Source organism: Capsicum annuum, chromosome 1 (assembly GCF_002878395.1).
Source record: "Capsicum annuum cultivar UCD-10X-F1 chromosome 1, UCD10Xv1.1, whole genome shotgun sequence".
Classification (NCBI taxonomy): Eukaryota; Viridiplantae; Streptophyta; class Magnoliopsida; order Solanales; family Solanaceae; genus Capsicum; species Capsicum annuum.
In genome coordinates this window covers 192,944,699-192,968,180 of record NC_061111.1, presented here as the reverse complement: position 1 = coordinate 192,968,180, position 23,482 = coordinate 192,944,699, and the positions used below count along the sequence as shown (strand labels likewise).

Genomic DNA, 23,482 nt, shown 5'->3' with positions numbered 1-23,482 from the left:
TTCGTGATAAGAGTATGCCACGTCTTGTCGTACCACGATAAGGGTGTGTCACTCTCTTGGAGTGGCGCGGTAAGGGCGTGTCATGCCCAAGGGCGTAGAAATGCCAGTTTCTTTTTTTTTAGTTTGGGCCGAGGGCTTTTTGGTCTTTTACCAAATTCCAAAATATACTAAACACAAAATCCACCCTCCCAACTAAGATTAAAGTGACTTTTCTTCTCCCAAAATCCTCAAGAATACAAAAGAAGATTTTTCACTAAACTCGAGCTTCCAAGGCTTCAACTCAAGTTTCTCTCAATCAATTTACGAAATACAGGTATGTGGGTTTTGAACAAGAATATTCTTCCATCCTTGTGCTCAAACATTTGATTTTTAATTGATTCTGAAGAAATTGGCTTACTAATATTTACACCCACTTTTCTTGTGCTTTTAGATTTTGATGCTTCCTCATGAATTGAACATTATTTTGCATATGATTTCATGTTTAATTATATTTTATCCATGAAAGTGATCTTAAGTATCGAGTTTGATATTTTGATATGAAACTTATATGAGATGCTAAATGATTTCAAGTTTAAGCGCATGTTACTAAGTTTATAAGAAGTCCAAGCTTGTTAGTTCAAGTTATAAGTATTACAGTATGATTAAAGTTTCAATTTTGATCATAAACTTCCTCAATAATATGATTTAAGTAAGAGAATCATAGTTGGTTTTTTAGTTTATAAAACCATATGTTATTTTCAGATGGATTTCATAAGTATGAGCATATATGCATGTATTTTGAGAGTAGTATTTAGTAACGAGAAGGGAATATATGTTTAGCGCATCCTATCTTTCAAAAACTATGTGCTACCATAGGTTTAAGGGACCTCTCCAGAGAGTGTCTCCTCGCCCTAAATGGGCCAAGTTAGTGATCATTCTAAGTTAAGGTTCTATTTCGATGTCAAGGGTAGAACAACTCTCCTAAATGTGGGTAAGACATTGTATTCCATGCTAGCTCACATGATTTATGTCGGTTATAAGAATCTCCCACAAAGAAAATAAAAATAAGAATTTTAGAACCTTAGTGTAATGACTCACATGCCTTGTTCAGATGTTTTACGATTTATGCTCATGTTATTTCATCTTTAAATTTTATTCATGGTCAAGGTGAGTCCATCTACACTTAGCAAACATGTTTTCGATTACGGTATATGATAGTTTTTACTTAATACATTCACCCCCACATACTCAATATATTCTAAAAATACTGACCACATATATGTCTATGTGCTATATTATTTTATAATATAGGATCTGGTGTTCGCTCCCAGTAGCACGGATAGCCACAACACCACTCCCTACATTCAGATAGTTGGTGAGTCCTCATAGTCCGAGGTCCAAGTTCATGATAGTTTCAGGCGCTTGTTTCAAATATTTCAGTTATTCAGTTTTCAATTCGGGTCAGCTAAGGTCTATCACAGTGGCTCTTCAATTTTAATTAGAGGTTTGTCAAGACTAGTCAAACTATGTGTTACGTTCCTTTAATTTTTTTCATAGATTTGAAAGTTATTGAGTAATGGTATTTGGTTTATTATTCATATATTTGAACTCAGTTATAAGTTTTCTTTAGTTCAATCATATTTCAAGATTATGTAGTAGAGTTCAAAGCTTAACAGGTATTATAGGTTATTTTGGGCTATTTGTAGTTTCAGCCATCGTGTAATATCTAGGGGGTATCTTCGAGGTGTTACGTGTGCGTACTCTTTTTTCTTCACTAGGCTTTTTCCTATTGCGTTTTCCTAGTAAGGTTTTAACGAGACACATTATCTATTAATGGATATCCAAGGGGGAGTGTTATATAATATGGATGTCATGTGACTTATATATGTGTGAAATGTCACTATTTAGAGATAATAGTTAGTAGTCAAATTGAATTTGAACATAAAGAGTTAGTCAAGTTGGATTTAAAGACCAAAGTTACTTGTTCAATTTGAATTTGAATACCTAAGACAGTTGGCCAAATTGCCAACTTGATGTCAAGCTTAGCAATCCTAGGGAGTAATTTTGGTGGTCTATAAATAACCACCCTTATGTACATTTTTATAGATATATTAAAGTAGTAAAACAAAAGTACTACTAAAATTTTCTAAGATTTTCTCCTTTCTTTAAGTTTGATATTGATATTTTATCTTTATTTGTATAATAAAAAAATAGAAGTTGAAGATAATTAGGCATACATAGTTGTTTAAAAATATTTGAGGTATAAAGCAACATATAGGTATTTAACTATACATAAAAAAGAAGAAATTTTATAGAACAAAAAAGCAAAGACATCTATTGTGAGGGCTATTTACATAGTTTATCCCTAAATATACTTTAGATCCAAAATAATGACAACTTATAGCCAAATTTCCTCTCTCTCCCTCTCTCGCCTCTCTCATATTGCTTTTTTTCTACTCTTTTTTTCTTTTTCCTTTTGGTGCTCTTACTTTGTTTTTTCTTTTTTGAAAAAATTGTCTTTATATTGCAACTAAAGGTTATATAGAATGTGTGTGTGTATATATATACATACATACATACATACATATACATATGTATGTATGTAATTTTTATAGAAATTGTATGGCTATTGTATAAAGAAAAAATACATCAAATCACCCCTGAACTTGTCCGCAAAACTTACTTTAGACCCTTAACTTTACGGGTAATTATTTACCCCCCTTAAGAACTTTATAGTGAATTAATTCAACCCCTAAAGATGACATGGAAAAAAAAAATGCATGTCTTATTTTTATGAAATAATGGGCCCACTTTATATATATATATATATATATATTAAGAAAAATAAAAAAAATATAAAAGCCCCCCCTCCCCCGAGCCTGCCCTTCTCCTTCTTTACCCGTCTTTCCCGTTCAACCTCAACTTTTCTAATTTCGGTATCGATCATAAACAGTCACATCTCCGCTCCAACGTACTACTAATCAATCAAGTACCAGTATCCCTCCAATTAAGTCCCATAATTAGTGAAATTAGTGAATTTTTCTCCACTAATTATAAAACTATCAGGCGAACATCTCTATTCAACTCCAACTCAAACTGAACTCAAACTGAAACTGGACTTGCAATATCTGCCAATAATGGATCTCAATCATCTTTTCACTTCACTCTTCCCCTCATGGACTTCGGTTTGCATTTTATTTTGCTGATTTTGTTTATTTTTTGTTCTGCACGCTATTGTGTATGTATTTTTATTTTGCTGATTTTGTTCATTTTTTGCGTCCTGGCCAAAGCCGATGACAAAGCTAGAGAAAATTCGGAGGTAACATATCTAATTTTTATCACTTGGCATTTGGATGAAACGAAGTTGACTGGAGGGGAATGATTGTGGTTGATTTATATGCCCAAGTTTAACTATTTTGGAATTCGGATGTATTTGATTCATCCTTTGATTTGGATTTCAATGTCCAAGATTCATGTTGGTCTTCCTATTTTCGATGCTTTGCTATTTTTAGCTGAAATTTACAGTCAAAGTTTTCAATTTACTTATTTTTGTGAATATGAAAAAATGGAATGAAATTGAAATTAAAGGGAGCCTCATTTATCTTTATGGATATGAAAAATTGGAATGAAATTGAAATTGGAGGAAAGTGTTAGCAGACGTCGGAAAACATGGTGTGTTAATGGTGGCAGATGAATGTGATTAATGGTGCTAATGGAGAGGTGGATTTGAGGAATAAAGGTTTTTCTTTTTAATTTTTATTAGAGATAATATCCAATTATATCCCCCTGAACTATACCCAAAAAGATTATGATACACCTCAACTTAAAGGGGGTCTTATTACCCCAGAACTATTTAAAAGTATAATTTTGACACCCTTAGTGTCTACGTGGCACATACGTGACACAACACATTGAAGTGTCCACGTAGGCACACGTGTGTGCCACATTGGCACTAAGGGTGTCAAAATTACACTTTTAAATAGTTCAGGGGGGTAATAGGATCCCTTTAAGTTGAGGTGTGTCATAACTTTTTTGGGTATAGTTCAGGGGGATAATTGGGTATTTTCTTTTTTTATTATATAATATTAGTGGCATTATTTTTTAAAAATAATTTTTTTATGTAACAGTGACGTGGCAGTAATGTGGCAATGATGTGGCGCGTGTGTAATGCACCTCCCTTAGTGAGAGTGGTAGTACATTTTTAGGGTGGTATATAATTCACTATAAAGCTCTTAAGGGGGGTAAATAACTACTCGTAAAGTTAAGGGTCTACAGTAAGTTTTGCGGACAAGTTCAGAGGTGATTTGATGGAATTTCTCTTGTATAAAATATGTATTTGTATGAAATTCCTATAAAAACTATATAGTTGTTGTATATAATATGTATCTGAATAATTTTTGCAGCTAAGGATTGTGCAAAATGTGTATAGAAAATTGTATGATTATTCCATATAATATGTATCTATATAGTATGTGTGTAGAAATTGTATCATTATTGTATAAATTTTATTTTATCATGATTGTATTGTATTGTAGATATATATTGTATTGTACTGTATTACATATATGCTTCTATACTTTATACTAGTAATATTTAGATATGTATGGTATTGCATATTTATGTATTTATACAAATGACGGTTGTATCAGTACATTAGCAAAAGAAGAAGATACCATTACCCATAAACATATTGCTGGTACCAAAGATACATGTATCTACTATCAAATATGTATTGGTACGTTTTTTTTTTTTTTTGGTGATTGTATTTGAGAAATACATAATTTTTGTATTTGATTTATTTATTTATTTTTAAAAGAGTGTCAATTACAAATTACAATGCTACAAATTTATGTAATTCTTTTTAAAAAAGAACAACAATAAAAAGAATAATTTTTTTTTAAAAAAAGAAATATTAAAAAGGAAAGAAAGACTGTGAGACCTAGAAAAAAGAAGCAAAAAAACGAATGACTACAAAATGTTTCCATCAAAAAAGGCTACAAAATATAATATATATAATTTCTTAGCCACTCCATTGGAATTATTTTCCACATTTATGTACTTTATCCAAACAAAATTTGATAACATTCGAAGTACTTCTTAATGTTTACTTTTATAATTGGTTCATATAATTACTTTCATAATAGGAATGACAAAAAAAAAAAAAAAAAAAGATAAAAGAAGTAGCACATGGTACCAACTATAAGAACAAGTATATACAGTAGTGACTATAGAGACGAATAGGGGTATAAATAGGTCGGATTGGTTCAATTTTTATTAAAAAAAAAATTAAATCAATTATGTCGATTTATTAAAATTATAAACCAAATCAAATCAACATAAAATTAATTTTTTCGATTTAGGTTTTAGTCGATTTTTTCCGATTTTTGATTTTTTCAATTTTCTTTTTTTTTAATCTTTAGTTTTTACAATTATATTGTGATTAAAGATTAGATCAAATATGTTTTCACACATGTGCTAATGAAAAATTATAATTATGAAAAAATGAGCAGTGGAAACTCTCTTGAATCTAAAAAGTGAGATAAAAGAGTAAAAAGTTTAGATTTTAAGTTTATATTGGATTTTCGATTATTTAAATAACAATTAATGGATAAATATTACAAGCTAGAGACTCAAATCTAAATATATATTACATCTACTTTCAAATTATTAAAACTAGTTGAAAAAATATTTAAAAAATAGATTATAATTAATATTTTATGTATAGAAAAGTTTGAATATTATATATATATATATATATATATTATGTCGATTTGATTTGAATATTATATAAATATATATTTTACATATAAAAAAATTCAAATATTATATATATATTATATCGATTTGATATACATGTGCTGAAATATCCAAGTGAGACAGTTGACGTGAATTGGATTCATTACATTTTCCCGAGAAAATTGCAAAATTTGGCTCCATGAATAACTTCTCCCGGATCTTCATCACTTTCTTCTTCCTCTTGATCGCCGTTTTCTTCATTAAATCATCATGCTCCGACATCATTAATCCATCTAAAGTCAAGCAAATCTCATGGAAACCTAGGTACTTTCACCTTTCCTCCCTTCAATTGCTCAGAAAATTGCACTATTATTCAAAAAAAATCGAAATTTTAATTTTTTTTCTGTATTGTTGTGTTTAATTTCCGGCTTGAAAAGCTCAGAAAATTGCAATATTATCCAAAAAAAAGTCAAAACGTTAAGTTTTTTTTTTTCTGTAATTTTCTGTTTCTTTTTCCGATTTTGGAGCTAAGAAAAAGTTCAGTATTGTTGGAAGAAAAGGTCGATTTTAATTTTTCTTTCCTGTAATGTTGTAGTGTTCCACCGATTCCCGATCTTCTAGAATATATCGGAGCTAAGGAAATGCAATATTGTTGCAAAAATAAAAACAGAAGAAGAAAACGAAGCCAGTTTTAGGATTTTCCTGTGACATTGTTGTATTTCACCGATTTAGCTTTATGTTTTTCATGGAAATCTAGCTATTTCACTGTTTTACGACTTCAATTAGCTCATGAAATTGCAATGTTATCCAACAGAAAGTCAACATTTTAAGTTTTTTTTTTTTTTTTTTTCTGTAATTTGTGTTTATTTTCCTGTTTTGGAGCTAAGAATAAGTTCAGATCGTTGAAAGATAAGGTCAATTTTTTTTTTTTCCTGTAATGTTGTGTAGTGTTTCAGAGATTCACGATCTTCTGCTTTTGAAGCTAAGAAAATGCAATATTGTTGCAAAATTAAAAGAAAAAGAAGCTAGTTTAAGATATTCCTGTAATGTTGTAGTATTTGACCATTTAGCTTTGTGTTTCCATGTATGTATTTCACTGTCTTCTGGTCTCAAAGCTAGGGAAAATGCAATAAATTTTGTGGAAAAAAGTTAACTTTATCCGTTTCTATATTGTATCGTATCTCCCATTTAGCTTTGAGTTTTCATGGAAACAGATATTTCACCATTTTTTTTTTTTTGGTTTCAAGGCTAAAAAGTGCAACATTTTTTGAAAAGATATTCAGTTTTGAATTTATTTTCAATAATGTTGCATTTTCGTTAATTTATCTATTTGTATTTCATGAAAAGATAGGTATTCCTTTATTTTTCCGGTTTCTAAGCTTACAAAATCGCAAAGCTTTTGGGGGAAAATGTAGTTTTTTGAAGTGTTTCTGTAACTCTGTTGTGTTTTACGGAGTTTGCTATATGTGACTGTTTGCAGAGCTTTTGTGTATGAAGGTTTCCTTACGGATGAAGAATGTAATCATTTGGTATCTCTTGTGAGTATTAATTTAGATTTATACTTTTGGAGAATGCTATTTTATGTTTGGTTGGACAAAGTTGTTGAGATCTGTTTGTGTTGGTAGCTGATTTGTCTATTGTGGTGTAGGCGAAAAAAGAGTTGAAAAGATCAGCTGTGGCAGATAATGAGTCTGGGGAAAGTAAGCTTAGTGAGGTCAGGACTAGCTCCGGAATGTTCATTAGCAAAGCAAAGGTTTGTTTTTTTAACTTTCCTCATTGTCATATTGCTAAATCATATTACTGTATAAATACTACAGTTTTATTGTTTATTTAAGTTGCAAAATGGGTTATCAACTTAGCATAAATGTTTGTAATCTGGAAGTGTGTGACATGTATTTCTAGTTTTTGAATTTCTATCATGTAAGTGTGGTAGAGTGTCATTCCTGGGTCAGAAGATCCTTTTGTTTTTGGATATGTAACTCAATTGGGTGCACATGTCTGGTGAAGTTTATACCAAAAAAAGACATGCTTTACAATTAAGAGTAGTGACCTCTTCCAGGAGCATTGGAGTGAAAGAAAAGCAAGCTGCTCTCTAGGGGCACGTGTTGCATTCTTCTTCAGTTTAAATCTGAGATGCAAAGGATAAATAGTTAATAGCAGCAACTCCGCTTCAGTGCCAAACAAGTTGGAGTCAACTATATGAGACTATTTTCCCCAATTAAATTCATCCAATGCCATCATTGCACAAAATAAGAATACAAATGAAAAGTACTAGAAGTTCTTTATATTTACTGCTGGTTATGTGATTAAAGATCAGTTAATGGCTTGTTACTTTTGTCAAGTTCTTGCAATATCAGGACCCAAATGTTTTGTAAATTCTTGTAAGAATTTACGTGTTATTCCTTTTGGCTATGGACCCATTTGCTGTGATTGAAATGTTTATACTGTGCCTCACATTTTCTACGCTCAGTTCTCATGCGTTTTCACACCTTTGGTTTTATATATTAGAGGTGATATTGTTTATGAGATTACTGATTTGGAGGATATCATTGATGTGATCTTGTGCACGAGGAGAAGATAAAGTGTTGAAACATAATGACACATGGAAAAAGTTTGAAATTCTTTTTATGTGGTTGTTAAGTATCCCACATCGGAAAAAGGATGAGTAATTGGTCTTCTTATATGGACTTGGGCAATCCTCCCCTCATGAGCTAGCTTTTGAGGTCGAGTTAGGCTCAAGATCCATTCTTTACATGGTATCAGAGCTTTAGGATTATTCCTGACCATTTTTATTTTATTCATTCAGTCTTGAAAAGTCTTTTTTTTCCAACTTTATTTGCCCAAAGGTTGAAACCATTCAAAACCATGTCTAAAAATGCAACTGATGCAAATATTCTAGTCCCTGGAAATGTTTCTGCAGCCGTAGAGAATAAATATAAAGCAAATAAGAAAAAAAATAGAGAGAAAAGAGATGAGACTTCTTTATTTCTCATGGGGATTCTTTTGATGGGTGAATTACAATAAAGGAAAATTTCTTTATTTATAGGGGAAAACTAATCTTGGGGTTTCTAACTTTTCCATAAATAGACATTCAATATATGGTAAAGTAGACATTCACTATATATGGTAAAGTAGACATTTACTACATATGGTAATATAGTTATAACACCCCCTTTGAATGTCTAATTGATAGATAATGTGTCTCGTTAAAACCTTACTAGAAAAAACTCAGTGGAAAAAAGAGTACACGTCTCTAACAATACGCATATAGGCTGCCTCATTAAAAATCTTTCAAGGAATACCCAGTGGGACAAAACCTCGTGAGGGAAAAAGAGTACAACGCATATTAACTCCCTCTAATGTGAACTTTTTTGAGCCTTTGCATCCCGATCTTGTGCACCATCTCTTTGAAAGTTGCAATTGAAGGAGACTTGGTAAATAAATCAGCCACATTATCACTTGAACGAATCCATTGCACGTTTATATCACCATTCTTTTGGAGCTCATGTATATAGAAAAGCTTTGATGAAGTATGCTTCGTTCTATCTCCTTTTACGAGTCCTCCCTTAAGTTGTGCTATGCATATTGCATTATCTCCGTATGAAATTGTGGGTACATTGTCACATTTCACACCACATTTTTCTCGAATGAGATGTATCATGGATCTCAACCATCTCATTCTCGGCTTGCTTCGTGAATAACTATTATCTCAGTATGGTTCGATGAAGTGGCTAGATAGACTGCTTTGTATATCTCCAAGATATAGCAGTATCCCCACATATGAACATATAGCTTATTTGAGATCGAGCTTTATACGAGTCAGATAAATACCCAACATCAGCATAACCAATAAGATCGGGACTACAATCTTTAGAATAAAATAAGCTTATACAATATAAGGATTATAAATAAGTTTTCCAGAAACTTGTATATGTTTCAAACAGTTTGAATCCTCAAAAAGTTCTCATATAAATTTTATCAAGTGACAATATTCAGCATTTCATGCCTGACATCTTCAAGTGTCTGGACTGCAAAACAAATAAGTTTTATGCTTACCAATATGCATCCTTTCATATCACTTGATAAAAGTTTCTACGCCAACATGCTTAAAGTAACGTAGAATTCAGATTCTCATAATCTTTCACAAGATTGCACCAATATTATGTCAAAGATATTGATGATATTTTATTTCGTATCGGTTCACAGGGTGACATAACATTTTGAGATTTCATCGCTTCTTTATTTTCAGGTACCTGAACCTCTCATAAGGTTTCATGAAGTGTTATGTCATAGGCTCTTTAAGAGCACATTGCCTTCTTATTATGATTATTTACTCTTTATCCTTTTCAAGGATTATTTCATTTGGACCGATTGATCTACCACGCTTCATGCATGCATAGACTTTGTCCTTTATGAACACAAAATAGAAGCACTTGCAACATAAATATGAGATGCGTTCAACATTTGACTTGAATTATCTTTTGAATGAGGATCTGATGATAGTTCTTAACATATTTCATAGCTTCTTGTAATCTACCCCTTATGTTAGGAAAACTAACATACATCCTCCATCTTCTTTGAGGAATCCATCTTTGTGCATCATGGTAAATTCATTAATCGTACACCGCACATCAAAATTATTAGATGAAATAGTTGGTTCCCGACCTTGAACCAATTTGAGAGGAAAGAAATAATCATAATTTATTAGTCTAATGCATACAAGTGCTATTGTATGCAACATATCATATTTCATATAAACACATGAAGCTTTGTTCTCATTAGCAATGGTTTAGCTATTTATCGAAGCCATTCAATGCCAAGCTATCATCATCAAGATGAATTGTCTTGATTACACAAATCTGAAAGTTATGCTCTTAACTCAATTTTATTGAACAAACAACTTTATGAATGTCAAATTGCAGATTGACAATAAATGTACATGTGATCATCTTATTGATGCATCTTTTTCTACATATCACATGATAGGTGAACGGGCCCTTATTCACCTTTTATACTTTTCAGATTTTAAGGGATCCAATCCTAAAATTAGTTGGTCGAACCAACTTATTATGAGAACAAGCAACATTAAAAGTAATGAAGAATTTTCTAATTCTTCAATATATGTTCAACACTCAGTATGCACATCTTTGGGATATTGCAATCGTTCATGTCAATTTATGAACTTTTATTCAAGCAAACTCCAAATTTACCATGGCATGTACCTTTTACTTTAGTAAATTTCAGATTTACTATTACATGAATAAATTTCAAATTTACTACTTTAGAAATAAATTTCAAAATAACTCTTCTCAGTTATTCGGTCTCTTTCGGAGGTGAGTTGTGATACCCTCACAATCAAGTGCACGTTTGCATTAATAAGCTTCTTATTCTCCATGAATGGAATATAATGTAGAGAATTTTTCTCTAACATATCTTATAATCATAATAAGCATATGAAAATATTATCACTTTTGATGATTATTATCATATTGTTCCTTCACATTTATATTCGTACATTCAATCACTTGTCTTCTTTCAGACATATTATGCACTGCTACCACATTCACTTCTGAGAATGAAGCATATTCAGTCGGACATGTCTCATGACTTTTCACAAACACCCATTATTTTGCCTTAGCCATCATAATGTCATTAATATGGTATATTGAGATTCAAACTCAATATTTTATCCATATAAAAAGGTGTCTTAGGCAATAACTCGATGGAACTTGAACCCAACATCTTATCATCATGGTGCATTGGTACTTTTAACTCAATGTCTTACTCTCTTAATGAGATGAGATTTAAATTCATTATATCTTTTTACAATATTGTTCTTCATGAATAAATTTAAAGCATGAGTGTGTTTCAAATCAATTTTTTTTTCTCAAATCCAACAATAATTATATCATTAGTGGCAAAAGACAAATAACATAAGGAATTACTAACCTTAAAATTATCTTTTGATTAATAATTTTACCACGAGACTCTGTCAAATAAAGCGAGATTATAAATTAAAGGTAATTTCAAGATTAGTAGCTCCTTATGCTATGTCTTTTGTTATTAATGATATAATTATTATTGGATTTGAGAAAAAATAATTGGTTTGGAACCACTTATGCTTTCACTTTGTTTATGTAGAACAATATTGTTAAAAGATATGATGATGAATTAAGTCTCATCTCATTAAGAGGGTAAGACATTAGGTTACAAGTTCCAATGCACCATGATGATAAGATGTTGGGTTCAAAGTCCCATTGAGTTATAGCCTAAGACGCCTTAAGTTTCCCAGAAACTTTATATGTTGAATCCTTTAGGGATTTTCATATGGATTTTTGGCAAGTGACAATATCAATATCTGTGCCATTTTCAAGTGTGGATTGCAAATCAAATAAGTGTTATGCTTACCAAGATGTATCCTTTCATGTCACTTGATAAATGTTTCTACGTCAGCATGCTTAAATAAACGTAGAATCCAAATTACTTTTCCATAAATAGACATTCACTATATATGGTAATATATTTATAACACCCCCCTTGAATGTCTAATTGATAGATAATGTGCCTCGTTAAAACTTTACTAGAAAAAAAACCTAGTGGGAAAAAAATCTAGTGAAGGAAAAAGAGTATACGTGTTGTACTCTTTTTCCCCTATGAGGTTTTGTCTCACTGGATTTTCCTTGTAAGGTTTTTAATGAAGCAGCTTATATGCGTAGTATTAGAAATGTGTACTCTTTTTCCTTCACTAGATTTTTTTTCCCACTGGGGCTTTTTTAGTAAGGTTTTAACGAGGCACATCATCTATCAATTAGACATTCAAGGGGGAGTGTTATAAATATATTACCATATATAGTGAATGTCTACCTTACCATATATAGTGGATGTGTACTTTACTGTGTATAGTGGATGTCTACTTTACCATGTATAGTGAATGTCTATTTATGGAAAAGTTAGAAACCCCAAGGTTAGTTTTCCCCTATAAATAAAGGGGTTTTCCTTCATTAAAACACCATCAGGAATTTCCATGAGAAATAAAGAAGTTTCCTCTCTTCTCTCTCCACTTCCAGCTTTATCTGCCCAAAGGTTGAAACCATTCAAAACCATGTCTGAAAAGGCAACTGATGCAAATATTCTAGTCCCTGGAAGTGTTTCTGCAGCCGTAGAGATTAACTCTACAATTTACTGAAGATTTACAAAACATTCAAGCCTCCTATAGGTTGAATGGAAAAAATTACCTAAAATGGGCTCAACTAGTTCTTACCTTTTTAAAGGGTAAAGGGAAATTGCGGCATGTTCTTGGTTTAGGACCATCTAAAGAAGACCACACGTTTGATGCATGGGATGAACAAGATGCAATGGTGATCTAAGTTGCTCGAACTCGGGTGCGGGTGTCCGATACGGGTACGTATCTAGAGGGCAAATCCTTCGCAGTCTCAATTTAAAGATTCGGGGATATGGATCTAGGGATGGATACGGGTGTGTGGATTCGGCGAAAAGTAATTTAAATATCTAAAAATAGAGTTATAAAACATAAATTATGATATATTATGTTGAAAACATGTTGAAAACTTGAGGAGAAAATATTGTTCAAGAAGAAAATCCTGAAAGGAGATAAAGGAAAAGCAATAACATAGAAATTTCTATATACAAGATATTTTATTTTCTTTAATTTCACCTTAGCTTTTTGTTTTGATTACAAAATTTCTTAAATTTGTCAGGACTTTCCCAGTCGATTTTGGTCAAAGTACCCAAAATTAGTTGACCAGATCGGGTATGGATCCCACATCCACACCCATGTCGTGTCGACACGAGTGTGACATCGAAAGTGAAGAGTCCGAGTAACTTAGATGGTGATGCCTTGGTTATGGAACTCCATGCTTCTGGAGATCAGTGATAGCTTTATGTTTCTAAGCACCGCTAAGGAACTTTAGGATGTTGGGAAGGAGACGTTCTCTAAAGTACATGATGCTGCCAGGATGTATGAAATAAAAACAAAACTTTCTACAGCTAAACAAGGAGCTCGACCTCTCACTGAATATTCTAACTTTTTACAGGGGTTGTGGCAAGAAATGGATCATAATCAATGTATTCAAATGAGTTGTAAAGTTGATATTGTGATTCTGAAAAGATTTATTGAAAACGAAAGGATTTATGATTTTCTTGCAGGACTAAATGCAGAATTTGATGTCATGCGAGTGCAAAACTTAGGAAAAGAAGACTTGCTATCATTAAATGAAACAATGGCCATTATACAGACAGAAGAAGGACAAAGGAGTGTTATGCTTGAAACTCAAATTAATGAAGGATCAACTCTGATACAAGAACAAGAAGGAACACACGAATACACACTCCAAACAGTCCACAGAATCACAACAACCCGTGGACCAAAGAGACCACATTCGGATTCAAGAATACAATGCAAGAATGACAATATATCTAGGTGTTTGACACTTTTTTGCAGCCAACCCAAACTAAGTTAACAACAATAAGATGATGAACACAAGATGAACAACAAACACACGGCTACAAAAACACAAGAACAACACTACACGATTGCAATGAAACAAAGGGGATAGATAGTTAGACAAGCGATGGTATAATCTTAAGAACCCAAGAATTTGGTGGACTCTTGGACCCTTAACACTACACACAACAAACACCTAACTCTTACGTTGACACAAGAGGGACTTTACCTCCTCTAAACACCAATGTATCAAGCCAACAATCCAACAAGAGTGATTCTACACTCTAGTTTCGGCCAAAGGCCCCTAGTTTTGGGTTTTGCTTCAAAGGAGAGAGGACTTGTGTTCCATGTCTTTCAAGACTTACAAAATATCATCAATAATTAATGAATGAAACCCTAAAAGGTTCTATTTATAGCCATTACAAAAATAGAATCTAAAATGTCCAAAATGCCCCTCTAGAGATAGGTGCCCTTCAAGTGTAAGTAGGGGCTGTCTTGTTGTGTTCTAAGGCTCCTCTTTACACCTCAAGTGTGAGATTAAGGTCAGGTTAGTGTATTTTAAGTCCTTCACTTGCACACTCCAAGTCGTGGGTTCATTACGCTCTCACATACGTCCATCGTCGTGGTCGTACTTATATCATCCTCCCCTTCTTGAAAAGGATTCGACCTCGAATCCATGCCTTGCAAAATAAAGAGAAAACAAAGAAGCACACATCCTCATAACATGAGGGTTAGGGTTAGCAAAATACACATATCAACATGCCATGTCGAGGTGGAACAAACTTGAAGTACAGCCATGGGTCCTTTGTTTTAAGCATGAAAAGATTAGTACGAATGTTTCAAAGGAAGTGGCCCGGACAAGCATCAAAACAAAAGGAAAATAGGCCAAGAGTAATCCTTTCCCACCCTAAGATGGTACCGAGATCAAAGGGGTGGAGTAACCAAGGACTTAGGTCTCGGCCACTCTCACTTTCCCCTAAGGTGCCGTCCCCAAAATTAGGCATACCCTCTATATCCTTATGGAAAATATCATGAGCACAAAGAGGGTAGAGAAAGGTGGCACACGAGTCAACTCCAACTATGGTGTCCTCATACAAGTACTTACTAATTTCAAGTTCATTGTCATTAGTATGCTCAACATAGGAAACACACGAAGGAGTAGATAGCTTTTCTAGGCATGCAACACTTTCTCTTTCAAGATAGTAGTCCCTACATATATACAAACCATCACGGAAAGCTAAGAACCACAATCGAAACCATCTTCACAAGGACAATCACAACTCGGGTTTTCTACACATTCAAGCAAATCAAGATCATCGGCACCCGGTTGATCATTTTACACACTCTCACTAGTTGTTGGAAACTCACATACCAACGTAGACTCACCTTGGGATTCTCAAGGGTCAACTAGTGTGTGAAGCGGAATACTCTTGTCACTTGGTAATGGAACCTTAGTCAAGTTATAAGTGCTAGCACTAAATGGACACATCATTCTCACGAGGAGAATCAATTTCGTCATCTAAAGGATCAGCTGGTGCTTGCGTGTACCTACAACAAGAGTTTGGTCCTCATGCGACCTGACAATACCAAAAGTATCACAAAAGGAAGACTCAAGCACCTCTACTTTAGGCAAAACCGTACACCCATTTGGCTACTATTAGCCACAACACCACATTCTAAGTTCATAGGAGTGTAGAGGATAGCGTTTTTACCTTGTATCTCACATGAGCTACGGCCTTCCTCTTGTCGTGTCTCCAGGCAGCCCACTTGCTCCCTTTAACCTACCCTACGATCCAACCTTTCATTTATCGTAGCGAAGTCTCGGGAGACGGTGTCAAGGAGGGAAGAAATGGCATTGGTGACATTGTTGTCCATGGGTTGAGAGGTTGAAGCGGCGGGTTCCATTGTAATTGTACCTAAAACAAAACGAACTTACAAAACAAAAGAAAGAAAAAGAAAACAATTAGTCCACAAAATCCTCACCACACTCTCACGCATTTTGATCGTCTCACACTTGGTTTCACAAGTGTTGTAAGTTGGCTTGTAGTTCGTGATGAGTCGAGGGGTGAGTCTACTCCTTGGTCGAAATAGATTTTCGTTTGAGTTGACTCAAAGAAAATTTGTTTACGGACTTGAACCAACAAGATACAACGAATTCACAAAAGAGAAAAGCACACAACAAACGCTTAACATGAATGAACGAACACAAAGACTAACTAACAATCTAGTAGATGAGTACTAGTTTGCCAATTAGTATTGGAACCAACGAAATTGAAACTAAGAAACAACAAACGGAAACTACGAAATTTGAAATTTGAGCCAAAATTTGATGCGTGAACAGTAACTTGATGATGTGGCAGCCATGTATTGGTTGCGGTCTTTCTAACGAATTGTTATTTTCAAATGTTTATGTCTTGGTCAAAAATTTAATTTGGATTGGTGAAATTTTGTTTTAGGAGGGAAAAATAAGTCTTGGAGCCTTTTTCAAGTTTCAAGACTTGACTTTTTCTTGTACTTCTCCTTAAAACAGGGATCCTTAAATCATAGAAAAGTGTTGGAAAGTGGTTGAGACTTGATTGATAGGTCTTTGTTGGTTGTAGTGTCTTTCAAGACTAACAAATAATACACCCTTTTCCTTCAAATTTTTGGATTTAGCATTCATTTTATCTTCAACAATATATGAAGGATGTTAAGAACATCAAGAACACAACACCACCACCAAGAACTACAACAATAATCTCCAAGAACACCAACAAATTTCACACAGCTAACCCCACAACAAAAATGTCTCACACGGCCAAGACTACAACACTTCAACAAATGTTCTTAGGCCGCCAATTTATAACAACATTCACTTCCAAACTTAAGAACAACAACTTCAACGTCCACAACAATCAACAATGTCACCAATACACGACCCAAGGTGAAGCCACAACAGCAATGCCAACACAATCGGCCAAGTTATGTGCACAATAACAAGATCAACATTTAAAGCTCAAATTTAGATTTAGACTCAAGAGTGTTGGAGATGAAGAAAACTAACACTAGAAACAACAAAACAAGTAAAAATCTCGGCCAAGACACAACAATAACACAATTTCGTCCAAGAACACAAAGACGGACAGATTTGCTTCTTTTTTATTTTTCAGTTTTCTGACGCTTTTTTTTTTCTAACAAGCAAGCCCATGATTGATCTTGTAGGAACAAAGATCAAGCCAAGCTCTGATACCAAATGATACAAGAACAACAAGGAACACACGAATACACACTCCAAACAGTCCACAAAATCACAACCTGTGGATCAAATGGAGACCACACTCGGATTCAAGAATACAATGCAAGAATGACAATATATCTAGGTGTTTGACACCATTTTTCAGCCAACCCAAACTAAGCTAACAACAATAAGATGATGAACACAGGATGAACAACAATATTGTAAGAACAACAAACACACGGCTACAAGAACACAAGAACAACACTACAAGATTGCAATGAAACAAAGGGGATAGATAGTTAGACAAGTGATGGTATAATCTTCAGAACCCAAGAATTTGGTGGACTCTTGGATCCTTAACACTACACACAACAAGCACCTAACTCCTACGTTGACACAAGAGGGACTTTACCTCCTCTAAACACCAACGTATCAAGCCAACAATGCAACAAGAGTGATTCCACACTCTAGTTTCAGCCAAAGGCCCCTAGTTTTGGGTTTTGCCTCAAAGGAGAGAGGACTTGTGTTCCATGTCTTTCAAGACTTACAAAATATCATCAATAATTAATGAATGAAACCCTAAAAGGTTCTATTTATAGCCATTACAAAAATAGAAGCTAAAATGTCCAAAATGTCCCTCTAGAGATAGGCGCCCTTCAAGTGTAATGTAGGGGTTGTCTTGTTGTGTTCCAAGGCTCCTCTTTACACTTCAAGTGTGAGATTAAGATCAGGTTGGTGTGTTTAAGTCCTTCACTTGCACACTTCAAGTCTCGGGTTCATTATGCTCTCACATACGTCTATCTTCGTGGTCGTACTTGTATCAAACCCTTACAGCAAAGGGACAAATTCAAGAGAATCTGGAGTTTCATAATGGGAGAGCACTGTCAAGCCTGTTGGTTCATTCAAACCGCCAATCAATAGGGACAATCTTTACTGCACCTACTGCAAAAAACATCGGCACACCCGAGCTAGGTGCTGGAAACTCAATGGTAGACTTCCAAACAGAAACACTAGTGATGGAAAGCAGGCACATATAACCAGCAACCTTGACACTGATGAAAATCGACACTATGCTTTAGAAGGTAGTTGTTCACTGGCCTTCACTGAACTTTAATTAAAAATATTTGAGACCATAGAATTCAGTGTGCGTCCTTAAGGAATTTAATCTCACTGTACCCAATGTGTTGGATTGCTTCCTTCTAGGACAAAACGGATATACCTATCCCAGGAGTAACAGGACCTCAAATGCCTACGTCTTCGTCAAACTCAAAGACGGTCTCAAATCACACTAAGACTTGATCTTTTGTTTGCAAGAAAATATGCAGAATTAGTTCAAAATTCGATGGAGACACTTGAGGGCATGCCTGTCTATTTATATCCAAAATTGAGTTCAAATAGTGTGAAAAACACTTGTTCAAAAACAGATTTGGTGCCTGTTCGGAAAGACCTTGTCCTTTCGGAATTATGTTGGAAAATATTCCGCAAAATCTAAATTAAATTTTGTATGAAAATAATATCAGAAAATGGAAAAAGAAACAACGGATATTGGAAAATAAATTTGGTTTCAAAAAATTTATCAATCAATCATTTTACCAAATCCGAAGCCAAGCAATGACGTCGACGATGTGATGGATACTTTCTTCTCAAGGCTTAATGATCCCGAAGAAGTTCTTCCATATAAAAGCACACTAGTCTTCCTTTCCACCACCAATGAGGGACAAAGTTCTGATCCGAAAGGACTATGCCTTAAATTTTCATTTTTTTTCCACCCTTTCTTTTTACCTTCATTTCTCATTCACACCAATACTTCACTCTAACAAATACATTTGATGCTAATCAATCTGCTTTAAATAATTTAGCATTATTTGGGGAAAAGAAAGCCACAGAGACATCAATAGTCGACTAGCACAAAGAAAAACAAATTCATTGAGAAACCAGATTTAAGCCCTCTTTGGTTTGGAATTGCTGCCTGTTTCAGTGACCTTTTTTTTTCAGTTAAATTAGTTCTGTGAATGAGAATAAGTAACTATTTAACTAAAACTGCCATATAACTCTTATTAAAATGATTAATGCAACAGCGATTATTTGATGATACATTTAATTAAATAACAATTATCATTTTCAATATTCTGTGGTTTTAGATGACTTACAGAGATCAAGAGTATTTAGCACGCTCTTTTTAATGGATCACTGCTTCCATTAGAAATTAACATGAATCACGAGGAGCAGCATGTGACATTGATCGTTTTGAGAAAAAACCGTTTGCTGCATACTCGATAGTACAATATTTACAATCCTGTATCTTTGTTTGTGTCAGCTCTTCATTTTGCTCTTTTCCGTTTTTTTTTTTTTTTTTTTTTTTTTTTTTTGCTGCAGGATCCTATTGTCACAGGGATAGAGGAGAAGATTGCTACTTGGACTTTTCTACCTAAAGGTCTGACTTATTCTGAAGGATATCACAATCTAGGATAGCCAAATCATCCTTAATTAGTGGCAAACCTGAAGATTCACCTTAATTCCCCCTTAAAAGTAAATTGACTTGATTGCTATTCTTTACTGTCCTCAAGAATATATTTTGGTGGTAATTGATTCAACATCACTAATTAATCAATCCACTTGTATTTTGTCATCAATCCTTAATAATGATTGGAATTTTGTGAAGCTTTGCAAACGTTTTGGAAAATCTTTGTAAGAAAAAGTTGCACGGTTTGATGTTAAAAGAAGACCACCAGGTAGAAGAAAGTATGAAATCATAATAATTTTCCAAGTTATCCCTTCTGTTTCTCTGTTCATTTAGTCATATAATTCATTATTCTGTTTTTTCTTTCACACACACACATTGATATTACAAAAATTGTGCTTCTTATTTGTCGTGTGTTCAATTGAGAGTTGGTTTTAGTTTTATTATGTACTGTCTAATGCTTGTACAAGACTGTTAACTATCCATCTTTGTAATTTATCAACTTTTGTTCTACCATATTAGAGTGAGTGCAAAGAAATATATGTTATGAGGTGATTCTCTCTGGTTGAAAGAGGAGATAAATTAAAGATCCACCAATGCATGGCATCAGTAAGAAGTAACATGTTAGATGGAATGTGCTGTTTGAAGGACCTGGTATCTTTTGCTGCGGCTTTATGAAATCAAATTTATTCCAAAATCTGTTGTTGTAGACTTCGGATGCTTTTCTTCCATCTCTTCATGGTCCATACTATGTCAATGAGTTCCAATCTGATGCTTATTTTTTTTTTTCGCCCCCCAGAGAATGGAGAAGACATACAAGTCCTAAGATATGAGGAGGGACAGAAATATGAGCCACACTATGATTACTTCAGTGACAAGGTTAATATTGTTCGCGGTGGACACCGCTTAGCCACTGTGCTCATGTATCTCAGTGATGTCGAGAAAGGTGGTGAAACTGTTTTCCCTGAAGCAGAGGTTAGTTTGTGTTTCTCCCTTTTAATTACTACTCTGTTTTTGCTTATTAGGTGCCATGTATGAGTTTTTTTTATGCTCCTTTGTCCTCTTGGCTGTCACCATTTGAGATAGGTTTTCAAAGCAGAGACTAGTTTGAAATTTATGATGTTTTTAGGAAAAAAGTGAACTGAACTTAATTTTGCAGCATATCTGGTTCCTCCAGAGGGTGTGAAAGGTCAAAGGATGAGAAGCTCCTTGGTTTGTTACCCTTCAGTGAGGTTTTCATCTTGCTTCTAGTTGTTTGGTAGGATTTGAGAGGAAATAAAAGATAAAAATTTCCTCCTTGTGAACCCGTTCCAGAGTGACTGGAAAACTAAAATACGTTTCTACTTCTGCGCGCCATCCTCTTTCACTTATTAATAAAGAGAATAAGCTTAGCTACCTGTTTTGCTCGTCTCCACTCTTCCTTTCACCTAAACAAATCATAAGCAAGGATAAATGTCATCCTTCACTTCATCATTGATAAGAAATAGGTTGGGCCTAACTCAATTCTAAAAGTTAGCTCATACGATAGATGATTGTCCAAATTTATCCCATCCCACATTGAGGCGGGATACTCACCCTCGCATGCCCAAGTTCATTTCTTATCATGGTATACGATAGATAAAGTTCTTGGGTTTGAATCTCACGGCCACTTATTTTCAGAAAGAATTTTCACATGTTTGACACCATAAGAAAAAAGAATCAGGCCAACGCGTGAGGGAGCCCATTGAAGACATAATTTAAGTAAATAAAATGTGTACTGTCTGACGACTTAAGCTTTTAGATAAGATGGTCACACTTCAACATGATATCAGATCAAGCAGATGGTCGTGGCTTCCAATTCGATTGCCATCAGTTATTTAAAAAATGTCGACGTGCTTGGACTATGAGGAAAAAAGAAGCAAGCCGTACGTGAGGGGACGTGTTGGGACTTAACTAAGAAAATAAAAGTGTTACTCCTCTTAACAGTTTAAGCTTTTAAATGAATACCAGATGAGGCAGAGGTGTAGTGAGTTCGAGTATCACCACCACCCATCTATCAAAAAAACTCTTCACGTGTTTGGCCAATGAAAAGAGAATCATGACCATACATGAGGGGGCGTGTTGAGACATGATTGACAAAATAAAAATGCACTTCCTCTAACAACTTAAGATTTTGGATGAGATGGTCGGTCACACACTTCAACTATCATAAGAAAATTAAACGTACCATTAGGGTAAAAGGTACCTTAGCAAGAGTAGGAGTAGAAAGAGGCCAGAAGTGTGGGGCAATATAGCTTTTTATCTTACATTTTAGTCGTCTCTTTTCTCTTTGCTCGTTATTTATTCGTCTGTGGCTTAGATCTTCCTCGTGACATGACTTTTAATTCACCAAGGGTAACTTTGCTTTGGTATCTGCTGCTGCTTCTTTGTCTCCTTTCTAGATTTGGTTTCCTAAATCATTGTTGTCAGTTCATTCTCAAAATAAATAAAAAAGCCATTTTCCCAGTTATATGTTTCTCTGTAAAAACTGAATATCTTTACAGGAATCAAGCCGACGTAGGTCAATGGCTGCTGACAACAGTTTGTCCGAGTGTGCAAGGAAGGGTATTGCTGGTGAGACTACAATACATAGCTGCTCATAATTGTTGCACTGTTCCAGTTGCTACAAAACCTAATCTGCATTTGCTGTTGTTTCTGTTTTTCTGGGAATTTTTCAGTAAAACCTCGTAAAGGAGATGCACTTCTCTTTTTCAGTCTCCATCCAAATGCAATTCCTGATCCTATGAGCCTCCACGGTGGGTGCCCTGTTATTGAGGGTGAGAAGTGGTCAGCAACAAAGTGGGTTCATGTGGATTCATTTGACAAAACTGTGGGCTCTGAAGGACATTGTGCCAATCACAATGAGAATTGTGAGAGATGGGCTGCACTTGGGGAATGCACCAAGAATCCAGAATATATGGTTGGAAGTACAGATCTGCCAGGAAGCTGTAGAAAGAGCTGCAAAGCTTGTTAACTTGTTATACTTAATTCTTCCACTTAAATCAGTTCAGAAACAGCAACTTCTTTTTCTTTTTCAGTTGTTTGTCTTCTGTTTTTTCAGGTGATATCGTCCGTTGGGTCGTGTTCTTACTATTTTACTCAATTTTACAAGTATCCTTCTACTTGTTTTCTTTCTTCCAGTCTCCAGAACAAAGTTCGTCTTTGTGGCTGTCACACAAACACATGTATACTACATAAATGTAACATTACGAGAATGCAGAGACTAATTAGTCTGTCACTCGGTATTTACCATCTTATACAAATTGATACTCCCTTTGTTTCGTTTTATTTGACACATACAAAATAAATGGTTGTAATTTACTTGTTCAATTTATGAAATCAAGAGAATTTTAGTAATTCCTTACTTTGTTTTACTTGGCTCATATACTAAAAATAATTTAATTATTTTAATTTTCTTGTCTAATTTATGAAATTAAAAGAATTTTATATTTTTCTCTTTTTGCCCTTAGTATTGAATAGCTGCATACAATAGTAATTGTCAAATTAGAGTTTCAAAGCATTATTAATATGGATAATTTTGTAAAAATATACCTTTGAGTAAAGTTTTCGTAAGGAATGTGTTAGTCAACAGAGGCCAAGTACAATA

The 23,482-nt window shown here is 34.1% G+C and overlaps 1 protein-coding gene across 1 annotated transcript; it reads left to right on the top strand.

The window, feature by feature from the left end:
* Positions 1-5,757: 5,757 nt before the first annotated feature.
* On the top strand, positions 5,758-23,163 carry LOC107853213 (probable prolyl 4-hydroxylase 4). The gene is made up of 7 exons (XM_047408452.1): positions 5,758-6,039; positions 7,196-7,253; positions 7,364-7,468; positions 19,773-19,830; positions 20,657-20,832; positions 22,380-22,449; positions 22,554-23,163. Exons 1-7 carry the CDS (start codon positions 5,915-5,917, stop codon positions 22,847-22,849), a joined length of 888 nt encoding a protein of 295 aa, XP_047264408.1. The 5' UTR covers positions 5,758-5,914; the 3' UTR covers positions 22,850-23,163.
* Positions 23,164-23,482: the final 319 nt, after the last annotated feature.